The sequence below is a fragment of the Urocitellus parryii genome, chromosome 1 (genome assembly GCF_045843805.1).
Source record: "Urocitellus parryii isolate mUroPar1 chromosome 1, mUroPar1.hap1, whole genome shotgun sequence".
Taxonomy (NCBI): Eukaryota; Metazoa; Chordata; class Mammalia; order Rodentia; family Sciuridae; genus Urocitellus; species Urocitellus parryii.
In genome coordinates this window covers 254,828,477-254,852,917 of record NC_135531.1, presented here as the reverse complement: position 1 = coordinate 254,852,917, position 24,441 = coordinate 254,828,477, and the positions used below count along the sequence as shown (strand labels likewise).

The following is a 24,441-nucleotide window of genomic DNA, read 5'->3' as shown; positions in this document are numbered from 1 at the left end:
GTAAAGATTTCTTCCCATCAGAAGATGCAGAAACATTTTCCCCCCTGGAGCAAATGCACACGTTTCTCATGAACCCTCAGTTTCTTCCCTGCTTTCTCCCCCAGGCGCTGGTGTCGACGGCCGGTGTGGACTTTTTTCCAGAGGTGAGAAGTAGAAATGTGTACTTTATCGGGGAGCGAGTGCACTTTTCCCCCTGGCCCCCCTTTGCTCTGCCTCCAAGATGGTAGGAAAGTTGTCGTTTCGGAGGGCAGAGGAGCCACTCTGGTGTTATGTCCTCGCAGTGCCTGTAGTGGTGCTGTAGGAGGCTGCTGCCTCTTCTTGTGCAGCCCCGGCAGCCCTGCCTTCTTGGCTGGAGAGTATATTCAGGGATTTCCCCTTAATAATCACCGACCCTGGGAGCACTTTTTACTTTCCAAAATAAAAATATGATCCTCACCCCTCTTGCTTGACAGGGAAAGGCTCTCACTGAAGCCCAGGGGGGAGCAGTAGCAGCGGCAGCCGAGCTTCCTAGTCCATTGCCAGCGCCTCTCACTCTGATCTGTCAGCCCAGCCGAGGGAAAAGGGGGGAAGGAGGAAAAAAAAAAAAAAAAAAAAAAAAAAAAGCAGCTGAAAGGTAAGCAGAGGCGGCCCCAGGCCCGGCCCACATCCCCGGGCTCCCGTAGGGCGGCGGGCTGGGCCGCGCAGGCAGGGCGGGCGGCGAGCGCGCTTACGTGAGGCCGGGGATTTGCCGGCCCACGCCAGGCCCGGGGCGGAGAATGAAAGGGTGAGTGGGGCCGGCGCTGGGGTGGCGGGGGCCGGGGGCCTACGGGCCTCGGGGTCGCCCGCCGGCGGCGACCGAAGGCTGGCGGACGGGCGGGCGGGGGTCTGGCCGGGGCGGGAGCCGGCCGGGTGGCGAGGCCTGTGCGGGCCGGGGTGGGGGTGTGCGGCGGGAGGGGGGGGGAGCCGGGTAGGCCTCGGGCCGGCGGGCCCCGCGGCGGCCGCGCCCTGCCCCCGCACCCCGGGCCTGCACGCGCCCCCTCAGGTCCCCCGGGGCCTCCAGGCGGGACGGCGGCGCTGCGGGGCGAAATCCGGCGCCGGCCCGAGGCTCTCCCGCGGGGCGGCAGGCCCGGACTGACTGGACAGGGGCTTCAGGGGCGTCAAGGCCTAGGAGTGGAGCATGGGCGCCGGCCCCCCTTCCCCCTGGGTGTCTCACAGACGCCCCCCGGATTCCGGTAACAGTTGAATTTATTTATCCCCCTCCTTCGCGCTCCGGGCGGCAGGCCGGGGCGGGGCGGGCGGCCTGGCGGGCGTGGGGTGGGGTGGAGGGGCGGTGAGAAGTCAGGTGCAGCCGCGGCCCGGAAAGTTTCCTTTTAGGCCCGAATTGGGGTCTGCCCTCTCTTCGGGGAGCCCTGGACCTACCGCCCGGGACCCCCGGGGGCGTGGGGAGAGCACTCGGCTATTTTGAAACTCTTTGCCAGTTCCTGTCCATTGAAGGTACTCCGCCCCTGCACCCCTGGCCCGCGCCCCACCCCACTCCCAGCGAGCCCCGTCGGGCTGCAAACTCCAGCCTGTTCCCCAAGAGCCCTTAGGCTGGGGGAAAGGCCTTCTCTTCCGGTTTGGAAAAGTTTTCAAGGGATTTTTCTTAGCGTTATTAGTTAGTGACCGTGTTTTTTTTAGGGGTGGGAAGGGAGGGAGATTCAGGTGGTGTTTCTTCAGGACAGTCTCTGCCCATCTCCGTATTTAGCCCTTACCCCCCGAACTGGGTTTATTATCAGGTTTACCACCCTTTTCCTTCGTCCCGGACTCCTTTGGGTCCAAAATCCCCTTTTCTGGTCAGCTCCGGCAGAGGGAAATGTGGGGAGCAGCGAGACAGGCAGCGTGAGGGGCAGGACCAGGCAGGATTTCTGGAGCAGCCCCCAGATGCAGGAGCAGCCCTCCTATTTGGTCACTGTCCGGTAAACCAACCCCGGAATGGAACCAAGGGTCCCTGGTTCTCAGGACGCTTGGAAGCTTTCAAGACTGCGAGCAGGAGGGGGAGGTGGGCAGGGCAGCTCCTGAAACAAGGTCTTCCTACAGTTTAAGATCAGTAGTTTATTGATTCTGATAACTGATTAATTTATGCACTATTCTTATATGGCACTCTGGAATCGGAGAAATGGAAGTTTTAAGGAAAACTTGTTACTGCCACATCCTAGAAGGGTCTGTGGAAGAGCCCTCTGGAGTTTTTATTGTTGTTATTTTTTGTTTTTGTTTTTGTTTTTCTGTTTAAACGGATTCAATTTAGTTCTGTTTTGGAGTCGTGAGTTTCTGAGAGGTTTTTATTTTTGTTTTTTGAATGTAGTAAACTGAAGTTTCCAATTCTAGATTTCCCACTTTTCAGGGATAGGAAGTTTCCTGTGGCTACTCTTAACCTCCTTCTGGTTGTTCTTTAGAGTTGATGTTGAAATGTTAATGGTTCCTGACACCCTCCTCCCCAGCCCCCAGTGTGGGCACGTTTGGAAACGTTATTTTTCCTTTCTGTTTGTCTCCCCCCCCCGCCCCCTCCCCCCACTTTTTTTTTTTTTTTTTTTTTGGTGAGCTTGGGGCAGTGTGTTTTTTTGTGTGTGTCTTGCTTGGCAGCAGGTTGGAGACCTCTAGCAGAGGTATTCCACGTTCTGACCACTCAAACCCTACCAACAGTAAAAAGTAATTTGGAGAGCAATGGATATAACCCATGACTTGCTCAGAGCTGACTTCTGTCAGGCACCTGAGACTCCTTGTGATTCTTACCAAGTCTGTCTTTTCCTTTTGTCTGCCTGAAGTAAAACTCATTCTCCACAATGATAGATAACCAACCATTTAGCATTGTGCTTAAGAAAGTCTTGATATTGAAGACTGTATAGGTTTCATACCAAAATGTAAATTAGAATTAATGGTTGTTTTAACTCTGTTGATCAGTTGAAATTTCTTATTAACTTGGACATTTTCATATAAATGTGTACCAAAAATCATTACTTTTATTATAGTTTGACTTTATTTTTAAAGCATACTGGTGGGGGGAAAAATCCTTCTGTGAATTCCTTTTCCCAGAACATTTTTAAAGTTTGAAAGAAATTCTCTTGTTGCCTCACAATTTGATGTTTTTTCATATTCCTAAGCTTTCAAAAACTGTTTGTACAAATACCAAAACTTTGGTACTTTTTCCCACTTGTCCCAAATGCATATTAATTCCCTAATCTAATCACCTCATGGGCTACTTTATTCCTGTAGGAATGGTAGGTTTGACATTTTTAAAAGTTACATTTTATTTGAAATTAATACAGACTTTCAGGGCAAATATTGGATTAGCTTTAAATTGCAAAGGGAATATACCTTTTCACTGTTAAATGTTTTGTTTTAAAAATTGGTGTTTAATTTATAAGTATGAAGTAATCAAATTTTCTTTCCTCAGATTTTATAAACCCATTGTCTATTCCATCCCAAATGTTTTTTTCCCCAGCTAATCATGTTTGCTGCTATTTTTAGAAGAATGAAGATTTTAGTTTAGATGGATTTTAAAAGTTCTGAGTACTCAAAACTTAAAATGTCATTTCAGAAAATTGCTGATCCATTCATTTTTACCTGAGATGATCTCCCAGGGCCAGCAGCTCTCACTACCCAGGTTTGGACCAGTGGTTATAGATAACAAAAGGCTATTTATATCTGAATACAGCTAAAGAGCAATATTCCCAGACATGAACCCCCCCCCCAACCCCCATACCTGGTAACTTGTAAAAAGGTAGGATAATAGAGGAGGCTGTCTTGGAAACTAGAATTATCTGCAGAACAGATACTCCTGTGTAAATACAATGGAGTCACATTGAAGTCCACTTAACTTATGCTAATACAGTTGTGTTTGGCAAATAGTCTCCTTCCCACTATATCAGGTGTGAGTTTGTCAAAGAGGCCCTGACTATAAAAGTTGATTTTAGACAATGCTCTGGATCTTTTGAGAATCTTGGTTAAAAAAAAAAAAAAAAAAACAAGTTAAAATTTTAGGTTTTTTTTTTCCCCCCTCCTTGCACTTAAGGTGATAAGACTACTTTTTTGGGGGGCGGGGGAAGGTGCTGGGGATCAAACCCAGGGCCTTGTGCATACAAGGCAAGCACTCTACCAACTGAGCTAATATGCCCAGCCTGACTACTTGGTTTTTATTCCTTCAAAAAATATGATCTGTTGTTGTTGTTGTTGTTTTGGTACCAGGGATTGAACCCAGGAGTGCACAACCACTCAGCCATATCCCTAACCCATTTTATTTTTGAGATGGGGCCTCACTAAGTTGCTGAGGTTGGCTTTGAACTTTTGATCCTCTTGTCACTGGGATTACAGGTGTGTGCCACCGCGCCCAGCTTGTGATTTGTTTTTAAGATTGATTTTGGGGGAAATTTTATTGTATCATGGCATCTTATAGTCTGACATGTTTGAACTGGGCTTTTGGGTTCTGATCCCAGGTCTTTCACTTGGCAGGTTACTTAATCTTTGGTTTCTTTATCTGGAAATGGAAATAAATTTATTTGACTTAAGCAGTAAGTGAAATAGCCATGTGCTTGGCCCCAGAATAGTTACTGATGGAAGATTGATCCCCCTAGCCCACTTTACCTTTCTGGTAGCACCATCTAAATACTATTTATTTTATTTGTTTACTTATTTTCTGTAATTAAAAATAATACATTCTTATTCTGTGTTTGGAGAATTACTATTCATCCCACTCAGGGGATAACCATTGTTATTATTTTTGAGTACTGGGATCACACTCAGGGACCTGTGTGGGCAAGTGCTCTTACCACTGAGCTACATCCGCAGCCCATCTACTGTTAACATTTTAAGTGTGTTTTCTTTGAGTATATGCATGTATATACATCCACGTAAGCATAGGCTGTTAATCGTAACAGTAATTGTGAGGTTTTATGTTGGTTAGAAGATTGGACTCTAGAGTCACATTGGTCTTGAATCCTAGCTGTGTGAAATTGGGTAATTAAAATTACTATCTCAGTTTCTTCATCCATGAAAGGGGGCAATATAGTGTTTACTTCATAGGGTTGCTGTAAAAAATGAGGATTTACACATCAGTCCTTTAAAATAGTTCCTAGTGGATAAACTTCATGTAATATTTTCCTCTAAAGATTTTTTATATTCTTGTGTGAATTTTTAATGAGTTTTGACTCAATATATGTTAATAATACTAATAAGTATTTGACTACAGAAAGAATATTATAGTTAATTTCTTGGGCCAAGTACATATTCTTGTGCCAGTAAAAAATTGTGCAGTAAACACATGGACAGTTCCAGCAGCTTGCAGTCAGCCTAGCCTCTGCTACCCAATTCTTTCTAGTTGGCAAATGTAAAGGAGTGATAAATGTACCCACTGGCAAAGGAGGAGGTAGGTTTGTTTGACTCTTGGCCTCCTGGAAGATTTGAAGTGACCTGCATGGCCTTGAAGGCCTGAGTACTGTTTGTGGCCTTGGTGGGCTCACTTTAAAGAGTGTTGCCTGAAGAGATGACAGGAATTGGTGAAGTCACTGCTGATTCATTCATCTACCAGATTAGTTTCCTTGTGGTAGCTCTGCCCTTGAGGAGTTTTTAGTCTACTTCGGAAGAAAACTAAGCCAGTATTGAGGAAACCTATTTTTCTCCTCTGGCCTGGGGGCAGGCCTTAAAGTGAGGGCTTTGCAGAGATTTCTTTTCTAAGGGAATGGGAGGAGTTAGGTATTCAAGGAGGTAGGACCTGCTGGTATGAATAAATGCCTAGGGACAAAGGAGCATTCTGTGTTGCAAATTGTGGTTCTGTGTGGCCCTGGAGTAGGGGGAGTGGGGGAGTAAAAGGTGAGGGGAGGGGTCAGCCTGGCCAGGACTTCAGGAGTTTGTATGTTACATAAAGAAGTTCAGATTTCTTATAAATTTAAGGCCTTTGACCAAAGAAGTGATTTACAATCTAGAGGACTCAGGTTGTATAAAGAGTGGCATAGAGGAGAGCATGATTGGAATTAGAACAATGAGGCAGCTACTGAGAAAAGAGTGAAGCTGGCCAGAATTAAGGTGGCAGAGAGATGGAGAGGAGGTGGCAGAGGCAGGTGCAGAAGGTAAGTGGGTTCCAGAGGTTGGCCACATGTGAATGTGGGCATCATCTTCATAGATGCTGAAAAGGTAAAAGCAGATCAGAAATAGATTGGTGTGGTCACTGGTTCTTAAGGAAAGGAAAATGCACTTGGACAGTTTTGTACATTTGTTTGGAAACCTGGGTAGTAACCTCTAGTCTTGTTAGATATGGAGTCAAATGATAATAAAAGCCTATAGGGATGTTTTCTTTGATTTAGACTTTTTATGTTTATGTGTGACTTAATTACTGCAATTTCATTGATGAGGAAGTGGATTTATAAAATTGCTGGGTAACTGTTATCCCTCTTGTATGCATACAAGTTTCAGTGAGCTGCTGACATGAAAATATTGGAAGATTTTATGGAAAAGTTTTAAGTTTTTAATCTTGAAAATTTGGAAGATCTGAAAACACTAGGTCTATTTTTTTTTTTTTTTTAATTGCAACAACTTGTTGGAACTGGCTTGAGTCAGTGCCTTTGGATGAGCAAACTTCTGTAAAGGCTGCTCCTGGCCCACTCCTGTGGCCCCTGTAGGCATTTCTTCTTGCACCCCTTTAAGATGAGATCAGAAGAACCTTGGGGAACATTGGCCTATAAGTGTGGGGCCCAGAGAAGGAAGCCACTGACTGAGCAGCCAGGAAGCAGAGATTTTTCCAAGAAAGAGAAAGTGGCCAACAGTGTCATGCTGTAGAGAGGTCACATAAGCCAGAGATGGAAAAGTGTATGTGGAATTTAGTAACAAAGAGGCCATTCGTTTCAGATTCTTAGAACAAAAGAACTTTGAAGAGTATAGCTACAACTTAGTTTTTCTTCTTTCTTGTCCCTCTTGTGGGGTTTCTGCAACAATAGTGACTATGACAATGGTAGAACTCAGAAAACATTTGTTGTAAAGGATTATTGACGAGAGCTAATACATGTTTAACCAAATCAAACCCTGCTCATTCTGCTAGTATTGCCCATCACAAAATTATTAGTATGTAAAGACTATAGAGGGGCTGTGGTTGTGGCTCAGAGGAAGAGCACTCGCCTAGTATGTGTGAGGCACTGGGTTCAATCCTTAGCACCACATAAAAATAAAATGAAGAAATTGTGCACCTAAAACTAAAGTAAATAAATAAATATTAAAAAGACTCTATAGAGAATATTTTTAATTTTTTGCAGTAATGAGAATTGAACCAGGGCCTGTCCATGCTAGCAATCTTTCTGTCACTGAGCTACATTCTTAGCCCTTATTTTTTTTATTTTTTAATTTTGAGACATAGAAAATATTTTTATATTAGATTTCTAATATGGAATATAGGAAAGAACTCTTGGTGGATTCTGTAAGTCTAGCCCAAATAGGGTGGGAGGGCCTGGTGGAGAATTATACAGTACTATTCAGAAAACCACTAGCAGTTGGAGAGGGCATTTTAGTCCTGCAGATTCTAGATTAAAATGATAATACTAATAAGTTACTACTTACTGCTTCTAATAGTAGTTAACACTAAGTGATTACTATGTACTGGGTACTATGCTAAGCACAGTTTGTGAAGTACCTAATTTAATTCTCCTGAGCAACTGAATGAGGTATATACAATTATAATCTTCCTTTTCAGATGAGAGAATTTACCAGATTTGAGCCCCATCACTGATTCCTACCAGAGCCAATGAGTGATCTCTACTGCTGCATAAACTATCCTTACCTTTCTAATAAATCAGGTAAAGGCCATTGAAATTATTTTAATTTTAAATTCATAATGCAAGCTTATATGAACAATGCAAGAGCAGTCTTTGGCACATAGACATCTGGCAAACATTTATTTTTAAGTAATTCTAATTTAAACTTTAATTATACTGAATATTGCTTTAAGTTTGGGGCAGTAGGCAGTTTTCTCACAGATTTCTTTTTTCCTCTTTTAGTCACATGAGCTGGTAGGTTTTCATCATTCCTCAGTCAAATTTTACTCCTTTTCACATTGAAATGAGAATGTTCGTTTGTTTTTTTTTTTAAAAGTTAATATAGTTGTCTGTTTAGCTACAGTTACATTTTGTGTTCTGTCAAGTTGAATTAAAACTCAATTTTAAAAGTCTTAACATGAAGGAAAAACCTTAAGACTTTTAAGTATGAGACTCTAAATGTGATTTTAACAATAGCTACTCCTTTGGGGATAAGTAAATAGCCTTTTCATCTTCATTAAATATTTTGGAAAGTTAACATCTCAGGATTTTGATTCATGCTAGTTTAAAAAAATCGTAAGATATGTTTTTAGGTTAATGCTCCTTAAAGGTGGTAGAATATAAAATTATAGGTGGCAACTAGAGAAAAATGCTGTGGCAGTGAAATGAACATGCTTCTGAAACAGGAGACTCAAAAGAACAATAATGACACACAGGGAGTCCGAATGGCGGTGACCCAGCAGTAGTCCCAAAGAGAATAATGTTCGCGTTTTGTCAAATTGTTTTGTGGTTGTTATTGGAAGACTGAAAAATCCATTGGCTGCTTGTGCTAAAAGCTTATCTTCCTTTCTCCCTGCTAATATCTTTTTCTCTGTATTTGCAAGAAGAAAGAAACTATGAAAATGAACTGTTTTATTTTACAGTTAAACTCAATATATAGTATCAAGAAGGATTTTTTGGAAAAAGATTCTGCATCTTAACATATTTACTGTTTCTGAATTCTAGTGTACGTGGATGTATTTGCTGTGGAATATTCTTTCTGAGACCTGAATCTCATCTATTTTCAGTAATAGTCATTTCTGCATTTTGGTAATAGATGAATGTATATGTTGCTGTTGCTTTAAAGTTCTTACTTACCTGCATTTTCTCTTTAAGGGAACATAGATCTTTTAAATTCTAAGCTAGTTGTCTCCACAGCTGAAGGTGATAGCTGCTAAAGCTGTTAATAAATTTTGTCTGGTTAAGATTTTCTTCCTATTTTAAGTGATTATCATGTGTTAAAAGTTAAAGCTGTTTTATCCCTCTTTTTATTTTTTGTTTTTTGCAGTGCTGGAGATCCAACCAGTCTCCCACAGCTAGGCAAACACTCTACCACTGAGCCCAGAAAATGTGATAGTATTTAAATCTTAGGACCTATACATGTTTATGTGGACCTTATGTATTTTTTGTTTCCTTTGTTTATTATAGTGAGTATCAAGGAGTGAGGTGATTGTGAACTCCAGCTGTGCAGGCTGGACAGTTGACTATTCAAAAGGAAGATGCAAAGAATGCTATAAAATGGCCATTTTATCGGACTTTAAAAATATCAAAAGAAATGAGGAAAAATTAATCACAGCTACATATAAAAATTAAGGAGAAATTGTTTATAAGATGTTGAAATTAAATATATATATTTTTAATTTTTTTTTTTTTATTTGGTACTGAGTATTGAACTCAGAGGCACTCAACCCCTGAGCCACATCCCCAGCCCTATTTTGTATTTTATTTAGAGACAGGGTCTCACTGAGTTGCTTAGCGCCTTGCTTTTGCTGAGGCTGGCTTTGAACTCGAGATTCTCCTGTCTCATCCTCCCAGAGCCGCTGGGATTACAAGTATGCGCTGCGGTGTCCAGCTTTAAATATGTTTATGAGTGGCATAGAAGTATAGGTAAACTAGGCACAGTGACACTTGCCTGTAATTCCAGTGACTCTGGAGGCTGAGGCAGGAGGATCCCAACTTTTAAGGCCAATCTGGGCAACTTAGCAAGACCCTGTCTCAAAATTAAAAGGGCTGGGGATATAGCTCAGTTGCACAGCATTCTGAGTTCAATTTCCAGTACCAAGAAAAAAAAGGAAGGTTGGGGTGATTAGTGAAAACTTTCACATTTTGTGGGTAAATACTAAAAGAGGGCAGTTGAATGGACTAATGAATTCTTAGAGTTGGAAAGGAGTTGAATAGGTAGACTTTTAATGAGTTTTTACATTTTCAACATTACTTTTTGAATAAATATTGAGTAGCAAATTATATGACATCTATTTGATGAAACATGTTACTTCATAAACATTCTGCAATATTAAAAACATTTTATAACTTTTAGTGTATACTGACTTTGTCATGATATCTGACTATGGCTCCTAGAAATAATTCTGTAGACAAAAGTACCAATTTAGTAGAGGTTTTTTGATTTTTGTTTTTGGTTCTGGGCATTGAACCCAGGTGTGCTTTATCACAGAGCCATATTATTTATTCACTTATTTTTTACTTTTTAAAAAAAATGTATGAGTTCTAATCAGTTGTACATGACAGTAGAAAGGCTTTTCCATTTGTTTTATTTTGAGATAGGATCTTGCTAAGTTGCTAAGGCTACCTCCCAACTTGTGATCCTCCTGCCTCAGCCTCCTGAGTCACTGGAACTACAGGCAGGCACCATTGCTTCTGGCTCAATTTAATGGTTTTTAAGAATTATTTAATGATAAGTGGGTGAATGTCGTGAACTTTGAATACATAATCTGGAATTAAGAATTACTTTTACAAAATCTCTTCATTCAGCATGTACTTATTGAACATCTACTAACTTCTGGGTACCAGGGTAGACCGAGGAATATAATGATGCACAGAAAACTGTTGGTTTTTTTAGGAGTTTTATTTTCTAGGACAGAAGTCAACAGGCAAAGTAGGACTTGGATGGATGTAGAAACGGGGAAATGGAGGCAGTACCTCAGAAGAACATGTAACTAACTCATGTTTCTGGTTGAGCTTTGTGGGGTCTGTCTTCTTAAGGATTATACCAGGGTTGACCATAGGAGGGAGCACTAAGTAGAAGATAAAGAGGGAAGAGGACCATTTATGTGGGCAGATGGAACATTCTGTTTATAAGCTTGGTGAGAGTAGAGGAACCTGAGGTGTCTAGAGCTCTGAATAAAGGTTCCCCAATTATCTGCTCCCTTTCTTTCTTTTTTTTTCTTGTAAAAAATGTGTTCTTTTTAGGTGTACATGACAGTAGAATGTATTTTGATGTATTATACATATATGAAGTATACCTTCTTATGGTTTTACGTGATGTGGAGTTTCATTGGTTGTGTAGTCCTATATGAACATAGAAGTTATGTTCGATTCATTCTATTCTCTTTTCTTTTCCTATCCTCCCTCCATTCCCATCGTCTAATCCAATGAACTTCTTGTTCTGCTGCACCCTTCTTATTTACTGTGTGTTAGCATCCGCATATAGAGAGAACATTCGGCCTTTAGTCTTTTGGGATTGTCTTATTTCACGTAGCATGATAGTCTCCAGTTCCATCCACTTACTGGCAAATGGCATAATTTCATTCTTTTTTATGGCTGAGTAATATTCTGTTGTGTATACATACCACATTTTCTTTATCTGTTGTTGAAGGGCACTAACTATTGGAATTGAGCTGCTATAAACATTGATATGGCCATATATATATATATATATATATATATATATATATTTTTTTTTTTTTTTTTTTTAATTTTATTTTTTTTGCTGGCTTTAAGTCTTTGGGTATATGCCGAGGAGTGTAGCAACTAGGTCAAATGGTGGTTCCATTCCAAGTTTTCCAAGGACTTTCTTTCACTCCCTTTCTTTTTAATGTGTCTCATTTTATAGATTATAATTTTCTAAGGACAAAAAGTATGTCTTGCATTATGGCATTCACAACTATTGAGAAAATGAAAAACTTTTCTTAAGTGTCTAATAAGTAAATACTTTTCGCCTTTAAAGGGAAAATGACACGAATTTAGCAAGTTCTTTAATTTAAAAAAGAATTCAGAATTATGAGAAAGTTTGTAAGTTTTATGATTTTGATTTTACTATGTTATGTTTTACAATGTAGATACATCTGGTTAATGATGGTACAGTACTTACATCTCTTTTTCCTCTCTAAACCAACCACAAAATAATAGAAATAGAATTAGAGAAAAGAAACTCAAATCTGGAATAACTACCATAAGCTCATAATCAGAATATGTGAAAATTAGATGTCCTTAGGTGCAGAGAAAATTAAATCAAGATGCTAAGAAAGAATGATTTCCTCTTTAGAATCAGGTTGGTGAGGGGAGCAGCTTTCTCCCAAGTAGGTGACACACCCTGAGGGCAATAACTTCTTGCTTGGAATGACAAAGTAGGGCATGTATTGGGCTCCCCAAGTGGCCCAGGAGGTGGGGCAGAATTATAAACTGCAGTCCTACCATTTTTGCAAGTTCAAAATGGATGGAGCATAATGGCACAAACCCAGAATGCCAGGGTTTCGAGAGGCTGAGGCAGGAGAACTGCAAGTTCCAAGCCAGCACAGGCAATTTAGCAAGACCTTCTCTCAAAAAAAGGGGTGGGGATGTAGCTCAGAGGTAGTGTCCCTGGGATCAATCCCTAGTAATGCTCCTCCCTGCCCCCCCAAAAAAATTGGGCAGAAATTGTTAGCAAGGAAACTCAACAGCTGCTCATGTTTATCAACTAAAAAGGAATCAAGGCTAAAGAATCATCCCTTCCAAATCTATGGCAAGTGGGTACTTATGGGCTTGGGAAAGTAGTCCAGCAATGAGTTAGAACCTCCAGAGAACAGTGATAAAAAAATTATCAAAAAACCAGGGGCTGGGGACGCAACTCAGTGGTAAGAACCTGCTTGGCATGCTTGACTTGCTTGGCCTTCAGTTCCACCCCCAGGACTGGGGGGGAAATTTTTTCAAAAACAGCAGAGTAGGTGAAAATTGTGATCAAGTAGTTCCAGTGGGAGGAGATGGGGTGGAGTAGTGGTGAGGTATGGCTCCTCTGAAATTAGAATTTAAAGATGAGATTTTAAAGTTCAAGAAAAATAATAACAACTGAAGGAGATAAGAGTGAGCAGATGAAACCAGTGTACAGAATAAAGAGAAAAGCATGGTCATTTATACAAATGAATGTTAACGTTCAAAGCAATGGATAATGGAGGCAAGCTTGAGAAATTTAAGAAATCAAAAAAGAAAAAATTAAAGACTTTAGAGACAATGATAGATAAGGAATATAACATCTAGCATACCAATAATTGATACCATCAAGATGTCAACACAATAAATGAAGGAGGCTGGGCATACACTCCTATAATCGTGGCTATTCAGAAGGTTGAGGCAGAATTGTTGAGTTCATCACCAGGCTGGGTAATTTAGTGAGACGCTGTCTTAAAATAAAAAGTGAAAAGGGATGTGGAAGTAGCTCAGTGTTATAAGTGTTTTGCTAAGCCACATCCCTAGCCCTTTTTATTTTGAGACAGGATCTCACTAAGTGCCCATGGTCTCACTAAATTGCTGAGGTTGGCCTTGGACTTGTGATCCACCTGCCTCAGCCTCCTGAGCTGCTAGGATTACACATGTGCACCACAGTACCTTGTTCAATTAAAATATTTTTAACAATAATTTTCAGCAATAATGCTGATACATACAGTTATCTGTCTGAAATCAAGAAATGTCTTCTAATGGAGAGACTATAAATCTTCCAAGAAAACAGCTATATGGTGGAATATGTAATGAATTAAAATTTACAAACAGTACAAAGAAATATAATGAATTGAGATGAAATATCTGTCATATAAGTAAACTGAAGCAAAAGTCAAATCTAATAAAAGAGTATTTAATAGTTGATAAAGCCAGGTGTGGTCCCAGCAAGGCTAGGAGGTCCCAGATTCAAGGCTAGCCCCGGGAATTTAGTGAGATCCTGTCTCAAACTAAAAAAATAGAAAGGGCTGTGGACTGGGATATAGTTTAGTGGTAGAGTGTACTGGGTTCAATCTCCAGTACAACCCCCCCCCCCCCACAAATAGCCAGGAATAAGGCTGAGGGTGTAGCTCAGTGGTAGAGCATATGTCTAGTATGCATGAGATTCAGGGTTTGATCCCTAGCACTGTAAAAAATAAACAACAACAACAACAAAACAGTAAATCATACTTTAGTGAAATCATACTTTTTCGGCCTGTGGCTCTGTGATGTCTGTCACATCTGCTCAGCTTATGATAACCCCCAAAGCAGCAGACATGGACAGTATTTAAGTGAATGAGCATGGCTGTATTCAGTAAAATTTTATTTACAAAATACCCAGCTCACCATTAAAATTTTTAAGACAAAAAGATAAGGAAAAATAGAAGTTAGATATAGTAGGGGATTTTTGATTCAACTCTTCCAGTCCTTGATAGAATAAGAATAGAGAATAGGTTATGACATAGGATATGACACATGAGGTTAATAACATCATAAATGGTGTAACAAACAACATACCATGAAAACAATGATTTTTTTTTTCACACACCCTTTAGGCCTCCAAAAAAAATTTAGTTAATATAAGAAGCAAAGATATATGTAGATTATGATCCTATTTCTTTTCTAGAATTTAAACAGAAAAGTACAAAAATTTTCCATTTGAAAAAAAAACCCTCTTTTTTTAAGAAGAATATTTTTAGTTGTAGATGGACACAACACCTTTATTTTATTTATTTAGTTTTTTTAAGTGGTGCTGGGGATCAAACCCAGTGCCTCACGCATGCTAAGCAAGCATTCTACCACTGAGCCACAACCCCAGCCCTGAAAAAGACTAACTCTTGGGTCAAAGGAAAAATAAAAAATTAAACCAAATGGTAGAATGTGCTGATAGTCAAAATTCTGTGTATTAATACCTATGGGACATATAGTTAAAGCTGTACTCAAAGGAAAATTCATAGATGTAAATAGAATAATATTAAGCTGGAAAAGAAGGAAAATTCAATCCAAGAAGTAGAATAAAATAATTGGAAGAAAGTGGAAGGATGGTATTAGCAGAGATAAAAGCAGAAATTGAGGAAGTAGATAAATGAGAGTGCTAATAATAATAAATGAGAGTGCTAATAAGATGTTTTTTATTTTTGGTAGACAGTGTTGATAAAAATATTAAGCAGATAAACTAAAGCTCATCATGAACAAAGGGAGAAAACACAAATATCACATTGTATGTGAAGGTGCAGTAGGACATGGATATTTAGAAAATTAAATGTAAAAAGTTTACTCTGCTCAACTGGATACAGATAAATTGAAAACAGAAGAGCACTATTAGGCTCAAGCAACCCAAGGAACATAGATAACTGAAATGCTTTTTACATTCTTAAAGATCAGAAAAAGAGGGATGGAGTTAAGCTCAGTGGTAGAGCTCTGCCTAGCTCTCAGGAGGCCCTGGGTTAGATCCCCAACACAACCTGTGTGTACACGCATGTAGAAAAAAGAACATAGGAAAATTAAAAAAATGTTTTGTAAATTACTTTTTGCACCATTATATTGATACCAATCTGCCAAAACACACAGAAGAAAACTATACCATTCTCAAAATACAAAAATCTTGCTGGGCATAGAGGCACTTGTTTATAATCCCAGCAATTTGGAAGACTGAGGCAAGAGGATCAAAAGTTTGAGGTCAGTCTCAGCAAACTAGTGAGTCCCTAAGCACCTTAGTGAGAATCTGTCTCAAAATAAAAAGGACTGGGAATGTGGCTCAGTGGTTAGCACCCCTGGGTTCAATCCCTGATTACCAAAAAAAAAAAAAAAGATTAATTAAAAGTTAAAAAAAAAAAAAACAAATCCTAGATATTGGTGTCATTCAACAGCACATTAAAAGAATAAATAATATATGATAATCAAGTTGGCTTTTCTTATATTTTTCTTATATGGAGGTGTTAAACACCATAATTTTAAAAGTGTAAACAGGAAATAAGATTTCCCTAGGTGATGAAAAAATTGGTTAAATTAACCATCAACTTTTACTAAGTTGCTTTGGGCCTTGCTGAGTCTGGCTTCAGCATCTTCCTGCCTCTGCCTCCAGAGTCGCTGGGATTACAGGTGTGCGCCACCATATCCAGCTCACCATTAAAATTTTTAAGACAAAAAGATAAGGAAAAATAGAAGTTAAATTATAGTAGGATATTTTTGATTCAACTCTTCCAAATAAAACAAAAACTCAGAAACTTGACAGTATTGGGGGTCTTAACCCAGGGGTGCTTTACCAATGAATTACATTTCTGGTCCCCATCCCCACCCCCCTTTTTTTTATACTGGGGATTGAACTTGGATCACTTAACCTCTGAGCTATATCCCCCTGACTTGCTATTTTTTTATTTTGAGAGTATCTTTTTAAATTGCTGAGGGTCTTGATAATTGACAGAGGCTGGTCTCCATCTTGTGTACATCCTGCCTCAGTCTCCCAAATTGCTGGGATTACAGGTATTTTTCACCATGCCCAGCTCAAAAACCTATTCTTAGTAAGATAGGAATTGTTGGGCTTGGGGATGTAACTCAGCTGGCAGAGTGCTTGCTGTGCATGCACAAGGCCCTGGGTTCAATCCCCAGCACTAGTAAATAAACAAATAAATAATAGGAATTGTGGGTTGCTTTTTTAAAAATATTTTTTTAGTTGTAGATGGACACAATATCTTTATTTATTTTTATGTTGTGCTGAAGATCGAATCCAGAGTCTCACATGTGCGGGACAAGTGCTGTACCGCTGAACCACAACCCCAGCCCCTGTGGTTTACTTTTTTTCTTTTCTTTGGTGCTTGAGATTGACCCAGGGCCTAGCATGTGCTAAGCATACACTTTCCCATGGAACTACAAATATGGAATATGTGTTGTGATGTGATGCAAGTTAGCATTATTTCTAATGAAGCAGTTATTTAAATTTAGGAGTTAACAGTGTTGCTGCCACTGTCATTATTATCATCATCATGATTATTATTTGTTGTACTGGGCATTAAACCCAGTGGTGCTCTATCATTGAGCTACATCTGACTCTTTTATTTTTTTAGTTTGTGACAGAGTCTCACTAATTTCCTGAGGCTCGCCTCAAACTTGTAATTTTTTCTGCCTCAGCCTCCAGAGTACCTGGGATCACAGGTGTGTGACATTATGCACAGCTTTGCTTTTATTGCTTAACATTTTTTCTAGTGGTTCTAGCTAATTGAGTTATGGGAGAATATATGCTTAAAAAACTGGAAAGAAAGGTGAAATCCTCAATTTTTAAATTCTTTTTTTTTAATATCTTTATTTTTATTTTTATGTGGTGCTGGGAATCGAACCCAGTGCCTCACGCATGCCAGGCGGGCGCCCTACCACTGAGCCACATCCCCAGCCTGAAATCCTCAATTTTGATTGCATAACTAGGAAATTTCATAGTAAAATGTAAGCATTGCCTTTCATATCCCTCCATTCTTGCCCTTAGACTTATGTGATTTGTAAAATATTCTTCTACATACCAACACACAGGTTTGTTTCTTTTTAAAAAATTATTTTTTTAGTTGTAGATGATACAATATCTTTATTTTGTTTATTTATTTTTATGTGGTGCCGAGGATTGACCCAGGATCTTATGAGCGCCAGACAAGCACTCTACCACAGAGCTACAATCCCAGCCCTCTTTCTTTCTTTCTTTTTTTTTTTCTATAAAGGTAATCAAACAGATTCTGTAAATGACTTTTTTTAAAAAAGTTTTTTATTTGTTTTAATTAGTTATACATGACAGTAGAGTGAAGCAGGAGGCATCACAATACCAGACCTTAAACTATACTACAGAGCCTTAGTAACAAAAATGGTGTGATATTGGCACCAAAACAGACATGTAGACCAGTATTACAAATAGAAGACAAAGAGACAAACCCACATAAATACAGCTATCTCGTGCTAGACAGAGGCGCCAAAAACATTTAGTAGAGAAAAACTAGCCTATTCAATAAATAGTGCTGGGAAAATTGGAAATCCACATGTAACAAAATGAAACTAAACCCCCATCTCTCACCCTGCACAAAACTCAAAGTGGATCAAAGACTTAGGCAACAGAAACCCTGTGCCTAATAGAAGAAAAAATAGGCCCAAATCTTCACCATGTTGGCTTAGGATTTGACTTCTTTAACAAGTCTTCTAAAGTGCAAGAAGTAAAATCAAGAATCAATAAATGGGACAGCTTCAAACTAAAAAGCTTCTTCTCAGCAAAGGCAACAATCAATAAGTGAAGAGAGCCAGCAGAATGGGAGAAAATGTTTACCACATGCACCTCAGAGCATTAATCTCCAGGATATATAAAGAACTCAGAAAACACCCAAAAACAAAACAACCCAATCAATAAATGGGCTAAGGAACTGTATATAACTTTTTAAGCTTAATTGTACCCAGGGTATTTTTTCACTGAAGTTCATACACACTTACTTGAACTAATTTGTGAAAGACTTTGCCAGGTAGATGAGTAGTTTAAGAGAGTATAAGAATGAAAAATCGTCTGGGTTGCTTTGACATATTTCCTGTCCTAACTATTCAGACCTTTAGGAAAGCTAAATGAATTTGTAGTCCAACTCTTGCATCCCAATAAGGTGGAAAGGAAAAGCTCTAATTTTTGTTTTATATTGATGTTATTAGATTTACTTAGTAATTTGAGTGATTTATTAATATTGCATTTTTTTAAATCTATTAAAGTTATCGAAATGTTTCTTAAGGAGAATACAAATATGCTACCATTATCACTAGTAGGTGAAATTAGTAATATAAGAATTAACATTTATGGGCCGGAGATGTGGCTCAGTAGAGCACTTGCCTATCATGCGTGAGGCACTGGATTCGATCCCTGGCACCACATAAAAATGAAAACAAATAAAATAAAGGTATTGTGTTCATCTACAACTAAAAAAATATTTTTTAAAATGTTTCTTAAAAAAGAATTAACATTTGTGAATAATAACTTAAATTTATCCAGCACTTACCATGTGCTAGGCATGATCCTTACTGTTACATGCTTTGTATCATTTGATCCTTAGAACAACAGTGATAACATCTCCTATTATCCCTATTTTACAGATGAGAAAACTGAGATTCAGAGAGGTTAAATGATTTGATCAAGATAACACAGTAAGTGTTATATTTGGGGCTGGAACGACTGTGTCTTCTCAAGTATTTATGTTTCTTGTCATTTGCTGGTATACGGAATGTTTCATTCAACCTTTTTTCTTTTTTTTTTTTTTTTTTTAAGCACTAAGGGTTGAAACCAGGGCTTTGCACATGATAAGAACATACACTTTACCACTGAGTTGCACCCTAGCTCCATGTTCAGATTCTGAATGAAAGGGTATTTCCCAAGTGTTCCTGTAGCTGGTATCTTAAGCTGTTCCATCAGCTTTGGGAGGATGGGTTGGTCTGCATCAGCTCTCAGAGACACTGACTTTGCAAAATAGGTTTGAGTTTCAGTGTTGTGGACTCCTGTGGGGTTATGTAATAGCTACCCTTTTGGGGGCAGAAGGGTATAGGCAAAGGCAAAGGTCTTTTGGATATAGAAAGGTAGTCAGTATTGTAAAATTCCCTTCCATTTTCTAATGGAATCTCAGAAGGCTTAAGCAATGATTATTATCCTACTTCCAGTAATTAGAAGCACCAGGTGAGGTGGAGTGCTGGATGATATAACTGTGGTTGGATGACTAGGCTTTGTGCTGAAAAAGCTTAGAGTTTAGATGTTATAGTGTGGTGGAGTATTAGAAGGAAAATAACATTTTTTAAAAATTTTACTTTTTATTAGAGCATTATAATTATATGTAGTATTTGGGTTCCTTTTGATAAGATTATCCCCATTCCTCCTCCCTATTTTATATTTTATTTGCTCTATTTTTATGTTTCATAAACATTTATTACAAATTGGCAAATATTTTGTCAACATAAGAAAAAAGGTAGGGACTGGCTGTGGCTCCATGGTAGCGTGCTTACCCAGCATGTGAGAGGCACTGGGTTCGATCCTCAGCACCACATAAAAATAAACAAATAAAATAAAGATACTGTGTCTATCTACAACTAAAAATTAAAAAAAAAAATAAGAAGAAAGAAAAAGAAAAGAAAAAATGTAGAATTTCTGAGAGAGGTTTTAGGTCTATAGTTTATTCCATTGGCCCAGTAAAGGGATTTGGTTTTCTAAAAATACAAGTACATAAACACCTGTAAAAAGACCTGTACTGGTGACAGTTCATTTGGTGGAGGAGTTCTGCTTTAAGGTATTTGCAAAACTTAACCTGAGTAAATGTTGTTTAGTTCCATTTTGAGAGATAGGATAGCATATTTTATAATGTCTTTTTTTTCTCCTATTTGACCGCATTAATGAGATGTTGGAGTACAAGGAAGAATCCATTACATTAGGAAGGGTGATAGTGGCATATTTTATAACCTGGATGAACTAGCTTTGCTTATTTCTACTTGTTAACTAGGCTTTTGATGTTTTTATAGACAGTCTGCTTCATCTCGATTCAGCAGCGTTCCAAACTGTGGTATCCTTGGGGTTTTCTTAACATTGCTATGGTGCAGAAGATTTAAAATCAGGTATGGCTGTGAGGCCAAAGTTCCTCAGTGAAATTCTCAATTTAAATCTACCTTGTGCTCTCTGATTGATCATTTGGGTTTCTTTTTTTGTGGTGGCCCTTTAGCTGATGTTCACAAGGAATAGAGTCACGTGATGTATGAAGGGAAACATATACACTTCTCTGAGGTTGACAATAAGCCCTTGTGCTCGTATAGCCCCAAACTGTGCAAGCAGCGGCGTCTCAACGGCTACGCTTTCTGTATCAGACACGTTCTGGAGGACAAGACTGCCCCCTTCAAGCAATGTGAATATGTGGCCAAGTACAACAGCCAGCGCTGCACCAACCCCATCCCCAAATCAGAGGATCGTAGGTAAGCAGTCAGTCCTTGATCTCAAGGGTAAGCTTGCCTCCTTGCTGTCTTCTCTTTTTTCCTTTCTCCCTCTTTCAGTGTGGTGAATTTAAATGTTGAGTTCTGGGGGAATCCAAGTAAACTTGGGAATACTTCTTAAAAGATTGAAATTTCTTTTAAACAGAGTAGTAAGTTTGAGGGATATGTGCAAGTGCAAGTGTTTTCTATTTTTATTCATTTCATAGACTTGTAGGATTTTGTTTTTAAATTATTTCCCCCTGAAAATTGCTGCTTGGCTTCTTGGTACTAGTTTACTTGGTTTGTGTCCTTATAAAGTATTCCCATCTTTTCTACTTAGTTTTATCCATCTGTCTAGAGAAAGAAACTATAGGAAATAACTGTTATAATTTATAATAATTTGGGTGTTTTTAAATATATGCATGAAAGATAGTGAAGGATATGTTAATTAAATATATGTAATTAAATCCTAATTAAGGGTTGGGGTTGTGGCTCAGCGGTAGAGCATTTGCTTAGCTATGTAAAGCCCTGGGTTCTATCCTCAGCACCAACTGCAACTAAAAACTAAATATTTAAAAAAAAAAATCCTAATTAAAAGAGGTTTTAAAATAGTATTCAAAATATTCAGAAGATTTACTTCCTAAACAGACTACTAAGTTTTGGCATTGTCTTATATATAATTTTGACTTTTTTTGGTCCAAAAGGGTTCCAAATACATTTTGTTTACCATAATTTAGACACTTTTTGCTTTATGGGTAGGCTAAAGTGTGGAAGTTATTTTGAAAGGAGTTAAGACCCATTGTCTTTCATAGTCTTAAGAAAGTTTATGCTTTCAGATATAATCTCTTCTTCATGTATCTTTTTCTTTAGTTCTCCAGAAACCATTCTTATCATTGTGGAACATGACACAGGGATGTATACTTGTTTTCCCGAAGTTTTAGATAGTTATCTTTAGGTATAAGAGTTGAAACTTTTACTTCCGTCTTAGATCATGCGTGCACACCCATACACCCACACACCCTCACACTCTCACCCACAATTGTATACATAAGCAAATGCTACCAGTATACATTAGTTGAAAAAGAGAGACATGTGTTTTTTTATGTCATAGTAAATACTGTTTTTTAATTTTTTCGTGTGAAATAATTTATGTTGGTAGAGATCCGACCAAAATGAGAATATATATAATGTGGTGATTTGGGAGTACCCTACTAGAATTTCTAATGAGCATTAAGGCTTCAAATAACAATACCTGAAAGTTAGAAACAGCTGCTTAGTGAGGCAAGAAATAAAATTTTAATCTCAGGTGAGAAAGGGACCTGTATATTAGAATAAACATATCTATCTAGTGGGTTTTAGCTCACTGAAAATAATAATTTCTTACCCCTGCTCTCTTTTAACAGCCCAATTTGTAAGCTTGGAGTAATTTCTTTACTTCAAGCTCCATTGTAAATACATTTCTATAATTTTGTCATAAATTCAGTTTATCACAGTTGCAATTGTCAGCCTTGGATTTCTTTTGGTGTTTTTTGTTTTTTTTTTTCCCTATTTGTGCTAAAGCAAGTATTATCTTGATAGTTAACAGTAAGCCTGAAGAAAGAGTCCTGAATTTCTTTAAAATTTTAATTCTCTGAAGTATTTGTCTTCAAAGTAATTTCTTCTTTTGAGGAAAGGATAAGGGAAAGAAGTTTTTGTGTTTCTGTGTTAAGAGAAGCTATGCAAGAAATAACAAGTTATACTTATTTTTTTCAAAATTGTTTTATGACCATATCAATGAAAATTATAGGAATTTTTTTTGTTTCAGCACTAGGGATTTTTTTTTTTTTTAAGCACTGGGGAATTGAACCCAGGGCTTTGTGCATGCTAGGCAAGTACTCTTCCACAGGTACATCTCCAGCCCTCGGTATTTTTGTTGCTTGTAGGGTTGCCTGAAAATAAATTAAAGTGAAGTCAAAAGAGGTAATGTTATTATTTTTTTTTTCAGTTGTAATGCACACAATACCTTTGTTTTGTTTGTTTATTTTTTTATGTGGTGCTGAGGATAGAACCCAGTGCCTCACACGTGCTAGGAAAACACTCTACCACTGAGCCACAACTCCACCCCAAAAGAGGTGATATTCTTGTTACCTCAAGAAATCCAGGTTGAATTCATGTATTAATATGTTTAAACCTATATATGTTTAAATATATATATATATTTAAATTTATTTTTAATAGCTTAATTAAGATGTGATTCACATACCATACAGTTCATTCATTTAAAGGGTACTAGTCAGTATTTTTTACTACGACATAAGACTACACAGCTATCATCATAATCTAATTTTAGAACATATTTATTATCCCCAAAGAAACCCTGACTCCATTAGCAGTCATTTCCAGGTGGTGGTTCTTTTAGACTGAAAATTTAAATCTATATACTTATTTTAAATGTTGTCCCCATAACTAAGTTACTATAGTCTAGTTATAAAGAATTTTTCCACTTAAAAGAAGCAGAGTTTTAAAAAAATATATATATATGTTTATACTTTTATTTTCTTTCTTTATTTTTATGTGGTGCTGAGGATCGAACCCATGCTAGGCAAGCACTCTACTGCTGAGCCACAACCCCAGCCCCAAGAAGCAGAGTCCAGACTATTTGTTGTGGGTGGTGGTGTTGTCCCAGTATCTAGAATTAAGGGTGAAGAGGGAAGGCTGCCTCTGTCAATGAGCCTCATTCTAGTCAGTAGCACAGAGCAGCCTCATTTACCAGCTGGGGTTGTCCACATATAAATGAGCAGAGAAGTTTGATTTCTGAACTAAAAAAACAAAAACCATAAAAACTACATCATTGTTCCTCCCTAAAAAGCTAATAAGCCTTTTGTTAATTATAGAATTGAGTTGAAAACAACAAAAACCATTTACTCTCTTAAATTATAATTATTAGTGCTTATTAATTATGCCAAATTATACAAAATTTGGTATGACATTCTTTAATATTTTTTAGTTGTTGATGAACCTTATTTTATTCATTTATTTACATGTGGTGCTGAGAATCAAACCCAATGCCTCTCACAGGTGAGGCAAGCGCTCTACCACTGAGCCACAACCCCAGCCCCTGGATGACATTCTTATATATACATATAATATATTAAATCATGTCATTTTCCCTGTTTGCTCTTTTACCCTTTCCCGCTGGTCCCCTTCTCCTCTGTCTCCCAATTAAATTTTTTTTAGGTATATATTTTTTAATTGTAGATGGACTCAGTACCTTTATTTTATTTATTTATTTTTATGTGGTGCTGGGGCTTGAACCCAGTGCCTCACACATGCTAGGCAAGTGCTTTGCCACTGAGCTACAGCCCCAAACCCCTATTTAAATTTTTTTTTTGGTACCAGGTATTGAACCCAGGGGCACTTAACCACAGAACCATACCACCCCCACCCCCCCGCCTTTTTTTTTTTTTTTTTAAGTATTTTATTTAGAGACAGGGTCTCACTGAGTTACTTAGGGCCTTGCTAAGTTGGTAAAGCTGGCTTTGAACTGGGAATCCTCCTGCCTCAGCCTCCTGAGCCACTGGGATTACAGGCATGCTTCACTGTACCTACCTGCGCCCCTTCCCCACTGTTTAAGTTTTACTAAATTGTTTTATTGTTTTTCACTTTTTGGTTAATGTAGTTTTCCTAATATTCCTTTCCTTGCTGGCTACAGCCTTTTTCTTTCTTTCTTTCTTTCTTTCTTTCTTTTTTTTTTTAATAACGA

At 38.3% G+C, this 24,441-nt stretch overlaps 1 protein-coding gene and 1 non-coding gene across 3 annotated transcripts in view; one reads left to right on the top strand and one right to left on the bottom strand.

Annotated features, from left to right (window-relative positions):
* The first annotated feature begins 1,045 nt into the window (after positions 1–1,045).
* Positions 1,046–24,441, top strand: part of Ino80d (INO80 complex subunit D) — a 72,769-nt gene continuing 49,373 nt past the window's right edge. For both annotated transcript variants that reach the window (XM_026394570.2, XM_026394569.2), the window contains exons 1-5: positions 1,046–1,211; positions 7,688–7,790; positions 18,852–18,902; positions 20,259–20,351; positions 20,456–20,702. In XM_026394570.2, coding sequence (XP_026250355.1) covers positions 20,485–20,702 — 218 coding nt within the window. In that variant the 5' untranslated portion in view covers positions 1,046–1,211; positions 7,688–7,790; positions 18,852–18,902; positions 20,259–20,351; positions 20,456–20,484. The remainder of the gene's footprint in view (positions 1,212–7,687; positions 7,791–18,851; positions 18,903–20,258; positions 20,352–20,455; positions 20,703–24,441) is intronic.
* Positions 17,066–17,138, bottom strand: Trnaa-ggc (transfer RNA alanine (anticodon GGC)). The gene has a single exon. It is a non-coding gene; the product is annotated as a tRNA-Ala (tRNA).